This window comes from Sphaeroforma arctica, assembly GCF_001186125.1.
Source record: "Sphaeroforma arctica JP610 unplaced genomic scaffold supercont1.1414, whole genome shotgun sequence".
NCBI lineage: Eukaryota > Ichthyosporea > Ichthyophonida > Sphaeroforma > Sphaeroforma arctica.
The window spans coordinates 420-9,275 of record NW_014039144.1 but is presented as its reverse complement, the minus strand read 5'-3'; the positions used below and the strand labels follow the sequence as shown (position 1 = coordinate 9,275).

Genomic DNA, 8,856 nt, shown 5'->3' with positions numbered 1-8,856 from the left:
GGACGGCACTCCAAAAGAGGATAGACTTCAAAATGGGTTTTAGGGTTTAGGGTCTAAAACATGTGACAGTAGCGACCGATTGACCAATACAATAAGTGATCGAGAGGTACACAAATATAATCGGAGGTTGATAATCAACTCATCTGGTTTATTGAAGTTCTGTAGTCTACCTTCTTTTCTTTTGTTTGATATCCTGTTGTGACATGGGACATCATCGACTGAGCAATAGCTTAGCGTGTTTCAGTTTCACTTACTCTCATAGGTGCAAGTATTTTAATTGAAACAGCCCATTAAAAGATTCCAATATCAATACAACTTATCGGAAAGTTGAGCAAGATGATACACACACAGCATGCTATCGCCAGACAAATTCGACTATCACTACACACAGTAGGTGACCTATATATAAGTATATTTGATCTGTTGGCCCTAATTGATCTCAAAATACTATTGTTAAGAGAAGGCTGTCTCACAATACAATGAGAAAACTTTGAAAGAACAGAAAAAAAGATGACTGATGCATTTCATACCTATAATTACTATCGAGCAGCACAATTCGCATATGAACGCTTTACTGTCAATGTATAAATGATATTGAATGACGGTAACAGTGTAAAAATATACTCTTCTACTTGATCGACCCAAAACCCGTGCACACAACTCATACAGAAACCGCAGGTGGTAATGAATAGTAGAGAATCAAAGTTGATGACTTACTTTCTTTGCGCAATATCAATACAACTTATCGGAAAGTTGAGCAAGATGATACACACACAACACGCTATCGCCAGACAAAGTCGACTATCACTACACACAGTAGGTGACCTATATATAAGCATATTTGATCTGTTGGCCCTAATTGATCTCAAAATACTATTATTACGAGAAGGCTGACTCACAATACAATGAGAAAACTTTGAAAGAACAGAAAAAAGTATGACTGATGCATTTCATACCTATAATTACTATCGAACAGCACAATTCGCATATGAACACTTTACTGTCAATGTATAAATGGTATTGAATGACGGTTACAGTGTAAAAATATACTCTTCTACTTGATCGACCCAAAACCCGTGCACACTACTCATACAGAAACCGCAGGTGGTAATGAATAGTAGAGAATCAAAGTTGATGACTTACTTTCTTTGCGCATGATATTAATATAGACTGGTGGCTGTTAGCTCATTGTATTATACCAGAAGCTTGCTCTCTTGTGTTGCTTTAGGGCCTATTCGTATCGCACTGGAAAATCCATCTGGGTATCCGGTTGAAGACTTTCAATCGGACACAAATAAGGGATAATATTGTTTATTTCAATTTGGGTTAATATTATGTCTATATGCACACAGTGTGAGCCAAACATTACAGCAAATATTCCATTAGAAGTCAAACATCATTTTGTCTTGGACATCCAATTACTCATAAGCTGGAACAAAAGGAAGGTATTCCCCATAGAATATAGGGCGCAAGATTTGAACTGGTTCAAAAACGCTTACCACTTACTTGGGTAAGCAGGTCTTTCAACTACTTGGTATAGCAATAATGAGCCGAACATATACCGTAAAATGCATAAGCTACAGATTGTATATATTATAAATGTAGAAAAAAGCCCTTGCCCAGAGTCGAACTGGATATCTCTTCATTACAAGTGAAGCGCTGCACCGGTTAGCTTCAAAGGAATTTGAGAGTTTAAAAAGAATAAATGTATTAAAATACCAAAACAATAAAAAAGACAACGAATACACAAACAAGGCGGTATTTTTGAGGCATAATTTCGCCAACGTGGTGCGATTTATTTTGTTTTTGTTGTTAGTTTGGACTAGACAGATTAGTGTCAATACATAGAAGCAGTAGATTTTGCAAGTACTAGGTTATGAGGTCTTTTTTAACGGAGAACGGTTTGTCGGAATACATGAACCTAAGCATCGCATATCGACTTCTCAAACATGCGGTTTGACTGTGCAAATATCATATATCACGACATATATATTTAGTTTGCACCATCTACGTGGTACATTTACTTTGTATTTGAACCAAAACGAGAGGTATGAAGCGTGCATACCAGTAGATCCCTTAACAAGCTTTGGTAGTTGAGAAATACACGTACACAAGGCGCTATGCACATTAGCGGTCTTATTCTTGTGAATCAATAAACAAGCTTACGAATTATGTAGATAGAGAGAGACGTTATACGCAACTAAGGCGATATTTTTTTAAAGATATAAAGTTACTTGTATGTACTCTGAAAATTTATTTTTAAAGAGCATCAAAATAAAAAGCCAATGCCCAGAGTCGAACTGGGTATCTCTTCATTACTAGTGAAGCGCTGCACCGGTTAGCTTCATCGGATATAAATTTGGAACTTAAAAAGAAAATTTAATTTATCAACATCAATAATAGCTTGTCAATATTTATACGCAGGTGTCTATTCTTAGTTCGCTCTCATACTTTATATGGGCTCAAGAGGTCGAGGATACCATTGCCCTCTAAAGAGACAGATATTGAACCCCGACTTCAAAAAAGAGTCGTTTTCGAATATGGAAGTACACACGTATGTCAGCAAGCCGGTATATCTGATTCGGTGCAGCGCAGCGCTTCGCCTCACCTATAATAAACACATTGAATCGCTCGTATTTTCTTATTTTATTGTTAATCAGGAAATTTATAATTCGCTACGATCACCCTTTATACTATTTTCTACATACGATTTAGTGTCCACAATGCAGTTTGATTTACTGAGTTTTTTTCTCGCCCGCGTTGGTCGCCTTAGGACCAGCAAGGGCATCTGCCGCGAGCTTATCTTTCGCTAAACTGATCATAAAATCCAACTCTTCGTCGAGGTATTTGCATAGTTTCCACTGTAGCTCGGAATGGGCAAAAGGGTGTCATTCTTATAAGTAATGCTCTAGTACGGTACAGGACGTGTTGTGCAAATTTAATCAATAGGCTAGTCACACGTGCGGTGCAACACAATGGAATATTCATCGTTGACTTGGTGCATGCGGAAATGAATACGTATACGTCTGCGCGATATGTGTCCATGCTTTGGGTGGCGAGTGTTTACTCTACTCTGCAAACTAAATGGTGCGAAAGATTCAGTCACTTACCCCGTCTACTCCAGTACCGATGTCGACAGTGGCTGCGGTACGTAACATTCCATAGTATGACCAGATGGCGAATCCAAGTCCAACTGTAGCGAGACAAGATGAAATAGAACAAAAGACTATGAACATGTGAAAAGGATTGAAGTCACCACATAGGTCGGAAACAACCCGTCTATTGGAGGATTTAAGTTGTGTCCGAAGGAGAAAGCTGTATACCTAAAATCGAGAAAGACAACTATATCATCACCCAATGCACGCGTTGCCACACACCTCGAGGAATATACTCTATGATTACATGAGAATAAAACACACTCCCGGAGCCTTGAGGGTCTACCTACCCATGCAATATGAAAAATCACACGTAGGAAGTAACCTGAACTGCGCCTGCTCCAGCTACTTGTAGACAGCTACACTCATGAAACATTTAAACAACAGCTCTAGCTTGATGATGGTCGATTCTCGCAATGATGCGAAGAATCAATAGGTACCTAGATAAAACACACACATATACTTGACATTCTGACTGTGCATGTATTCGTATGCTGTGACCAATGCTAACAGAGTCTTGCAGAAATAGTATACATTCGTCCCTGGCTGTAGTTGAAACTCAACACACCTGTGGGTGGAGGGGGTACCACACCGAGCCCGTACACCACGGGAACGCCGGTCATCAACATGGGAATATTGGGCCCAGCAACTACACAGGAGATAGAACGCACATAAAAGCATGAGTGTAAGAAGACAACGGAGTGCCGAACTGGGAAGCGTGTAGTAGGCGATCATACAGTGTCTAAGCCTCTATACCATGCATTGTGCAGTATGATATCTCAAGTCACACAAGCGACGGGAATGATTGTACTAGACAAGGCAATGTGGTTGAGTGTACTAAACGAACGACATGCTAGTCCATAGAGCGGGATTCAGAACCAGAGAACATACCATTGGTGCATACGTAAGAAATGTACTGGTTCGTGAATCTCATCACGCGCTGTTGGAAACTGGCACTGGCGCGTGCCAGCAGTAAGGCCGATCGGTAGGCGAGTGTCTGTTCGGGTGACCTGTGACGAGAGAAACACACAAAGGACATACCACGTGAGCACAAAGGCAGCTAGAGAGGTAACACACGTAGACTGGCGGAAGAGAAGGAGAGGAGAAGGAGAGGGGATGGTGGATGTACTGCATCGTTAAGCAATCGCCTCTACTGACGCAAAGCAAGCACACACACACACACACACACACAAACACTCTATCTTTATCTCTCTAAACACACGCACCGTTTAATCGCCAGCATATTCTTTCGGATGATCTTGAGTCGTTCAATGGGATCTGCTTCATCAATCGGCGACGTAGTGATCACAAAGCCAAACATATTGCGCAGGATGTAGTCTGCATCGTAGTCGTCGGGGGTGCGCACATTCACCGGAGAGGCCAGGTGCAACGGCCGCAGTTGGTCTGCTGTCCACTGGTCCCCGTCTAAGAGATACCTGAGTGTTGCAGCACATTGTGTGTAGACAAGGAGGAGAGGATGTGAGAGTGTGAGAGATGTCTTTGGTTAACATGGGGAGATGTACACCCGAGTGTGTTGTACACATAAAAGGCATGGGTGGTTCACACTGCCTTCTGTGGAGGTGAGTGGTTTAATATAAGTCGACCGTGTGAAGGATATGTCTGCTTGTTGCGTCACAGTGCGTGGACATGACGGGTGAAGTACCGAGTGTGTATATGGCACCGGTATGTCGCATTGGCATTGGATCACATGTTGGTGTCTGGGTGTGTAGGAGAACTTCAGAGATTTTACTTCATTGCATGGAAGAGTGCGTGATCGGAGTATGCGAGTTGGAGGACTGAACCTTGCTGTGATCACAGTGTAAACGAGCGCATCAAGGACCGTTCGACCGGTCGTGTCTTTCCTTTTGGATATCATATACTAGTATAGCTTGCATGATATTACTTGCATAATGTTAGCATAGCTTGTATGATATGTGCGGTAGTGAAGGCAACTGATACCTTCGCAGTGCTCCGCTGATGGCCGTTGTCATGACATCGTTGACTGTGCCCTCGAACGCTTTCCCGACGAGCTGAAGAACGCAGAGACACACAATGGGAATACAGTACAACGGAACAAAAGTAAGTGAGATGTTAAGCCAATGTCTACCAATCACTATCTGATAGTGTTAACAAAAGAAAGTGAGACACATACTGGGAATACAGTACAACAGGTCAAAAGAAAGTGATGTTAAGCCAATGTCTACCAATCACTAACTGATTGTGTTATCCCGCTAGTGGGATACTCATCGGTAGTGTGCAATAGAAACAGTACAAGTGGAGATGCCCGCACATCGCTTTCTGATGGTCTTGGTAATATGGTACAGATGGAGTTTGAGTACAGAGAACTCTACCCTTTCAACTCAATATATATATATATATATATGTATATATGTATATGTACATATATACATACATATTTATATACATATACATATCTATGTATATATACATATATATACATACATATAGATACATATATACATATATATGTATCTATTATTGTATACGGCAACATGGCTTTGCATGCAACTAGAGAGTCGTGTGCTTTGCCATTAACTACCCGTCGTATACCCAGTCTCATTTCGGAAGCTACTTCCGAAGTCACTGAGCTAAAAAAAAAAAGTAAGCCCATCACCCACCACTCAGCAATCGATACACACACACCACCAACAGAATAAAAAACACGGACTCGAAACCAAACCAACTCAACCACCGGGACACGCTTGGTCACATGAGTCATGGATGAGTCATGGATGGAGCATTCAATTGACCAATTACTGGTGGCACATACACACACACCTTAACGTCGGCCACAGTGGTAGTTTTAGTCCACGCATGACTTCGTTCACCCACCAACGGGTTTTTGAGTTGTGTCTTGAGCTCTGATTGGTAATCAGGGACGTCCGAGATTAGATGAGAAAGATATACACACGCACAGGCACACACCTTATAAGGCTCTAAGTCTACTCAAATGGTTTTACCATAGCACGAATGGGGCAGAGATGAGGAACATATGCTGGACGTCAAGTGTATTCTATCAAGCGACTACAATAAACGGCATAACACTAACACAAGAGCATGAACCACGTGTACGAGATAGGCTCACCCTCGTACTCTACTAGGTAACTACGACGAAGACAAATAGCTCTACTCACCAAACTGTACTTTCCTCGTACTCTACCATGTAACTACGACGAAAACAAATAGCTCTACTCACCAAACTGTACTTTCCTCGTACTCTACCATGTAACTACGACGAAAACAAATAGCTCTACTCACCAAACTGAACTTTCCTCGTACTCTACTTAGTAACCACGACCTAAATGAAGCACTCCACACTCCAAACTGAACTTCCTCTACGTACTTTACCACCGATCCACAACAATTGCAACGCACTACACACGTTCGCCCCCACACACACCAGGAGAGGCGAAGGATATGGCGTATTTGAGATTGACGGTGATGAAACCCCACAGATAGTACAGCGCCAGCAGAAGTGTCCCCCAAAAACGCTCGAGCGCACCCGAGATCCCACGGTTGTGGTTCACGGGCTTCTTCAGGTAGGTCATGGCTTGCAGTTTCTTCAGCTCAGGTGTGGGATCGGTCATGGTCGACAGCTGCGTGGATGGGAGGGTGTGTAGGCATGGGTAGGTGAGTGTCACGTACGGGGGTACAGGGACTCGGGGGTATAGATCCGATATCCCTACAGGGTAGTCTATTTGGACGCAGGTGGGTGGTATCTATAATCTACTTGAACGTGGGTGGTTAGTGATCTATAGAGATGGCTCAGCTTGCCACGAGGATTGCGATTTAAACCAAGTTTTTACAACGGGAATAGTATGACAGTTGAAGGGAAGGTCCGAGTGCCCCCATACTGGACGGTCACGACGAGACCGCGTGATGTATTTGAACGGGTCTGGCTTGCGGTAGAAACTTTGGTACGCAAGAGACTACTGGCAATCGATACACACTCAGCCAATGCAAAGAGGCTACTATAGTGGCACAGTGTCTGCGACATACGGATATATAGATACCTACACACAGCCACGTACATGTTAGATGTTAATAGGGTGTGGAGGTAGTAGAACGGGGTTACTGTAGTGGCGCAGTGTCTGCGACATACGGATATATAGATACCTACACACAGCCACGTACATGTTACATGTTAATGGGGTGTGGAGGTAGTAGAACGGGGTTACTGTAGTGGCGCAGTGTCTGCGACATACGGATATATAGATACCTACACACAGCCAAGTACATGTTAGATGTCAATGGGGTGTGGAGGTAGTAAAACGGGGTTACTGTAGTGGCGCAGTGTCTGCGACATACGGATATATAGACACCTACACACAGCCACGTACATGTTACATGTTAATGGGGTGTGGAGGTAGCAGAACAGGGTCACGCATGAGTGTATGACGAGTGAGGTTTGGTTTCGAATACTCAGAAGACAACGCTTACATGAGGTTGGGTTTGTGTACCAGGTACTACGAACGTGCAGAGGAACTTCAGCTACGTGAAGGAGGGACTAGACGAATAAAAACTCGCAATGACCCAACGCACAAACCCATCCGATCAGATGTACAGCAAGCTCAACAGCAAAGACACACAGCGAACCACACCACTTGAGCAGGTGCTCTATGAATCAGAATATGCACATCACTGGCTGCGTATCATAGGCACTAGGTCACCCCATACACACCACTTGAGCAGGTGTTCTATGAATCAGAATATGTATTACACCGGGTTTGTATCATAGGCACTGGGTAACCCCATACATACCACAGCTTATCAGTACCTCTCACGGCAGAATATGGGAGACGGCACCAACTACTGACCGCACGCGAGCGGCATATGACACCAAACATATATACAGAATGAGCATATGAAACCAAACACGTGTACAGAATGAGAATATTGAACCAAACACACGTACAGAATGAGCATATGAAACCAAAAACCTAACACGTGTACAGAATGAGACTATGCGAGTTGCATGAGACATACACAGAACGTAATACACAGAGGATTGTAGCAAGGTTGTACCTTTGGCGTGTGGCTATATATAGTCGGCGCTTGAGACCGAAGAACTTGGGCACATGTACGGCAACGATAGACTTACCATGATGGAAAGAGAGGCTCCATCCGCTATGCAGTGGTGCGTCTGCAGATTAGAAGGGTAGAGTTTATAGGGAGTTAATAAACCGCGTTAGAAGTCAAAGAACGGGGATAGGCAGTCCAGGTGAGATCAAGAGCACGAACGGTTTAGAGTGAGATAGCGTTATACTTTGTAATATCAAAGTAGTATCAATAGTACAACGGTTTAGAGTGAGATAGCGTTATACTTTGTATTATCAAAGTAGTATCAATAGTAGAACGGTTTAGAGTGAGATAGCGCTATACTTTGTATTATCAGTAGTATCAATAGTAGAACGGTTTAGAGTGAGATAGCGTTATACTTTATATTATCAAAGTAGTGTAATAGCTGACAAGATTCTGATTAGATTACCTCCTTACCTAAAACTGATATAGTCGAAGTGTTCATGAAAGCTCTGTAGCACGCAAATCAGTAAGGATATGAGCGGGTCCTTTGACAAGCGGACGAAACAAGTAAAAGTTTGTGGAAGAAAATTATCTCCCCCACCCCCCCCCCCACCGGGTAAATGGATTGTTTGTAGTTATATAGAATAGCGAAGCAAGT

The 8,856-nt window shown here is 42.7% G+C and overlaps 1 protein-coding gene across 1 annotated transcript; it reads right to left on the bottom strand.

The window, feature by feature from the left end:
* Positions 1-2,627: 2,627 nt before the first annotated feature.
* On the bottom strand, positions 2,628-8,321 carry SARC_10849 (hypothetical protein; the record flags this gene model as incomplete). The annotated part of the gene is made up of 9 exons (XM_014295089.1): positions 2,628-2,861; positions 3,111-3,193; positions 3,724-3,804; positions 4,047-4,165; positions 4,382-4,591; positions 5,115-5,185; positions 5,955-6,037; positions 6,577-6,772; positions 8,278-8,321. Coding segments are annotated over 9 exons (1,013 nt in total), but the record flags the coding sequence as incomplete, so codon positions are not given.
* Between the last annotated feature and the right edge of the window lie 535 nt (positions 8,322-8,856).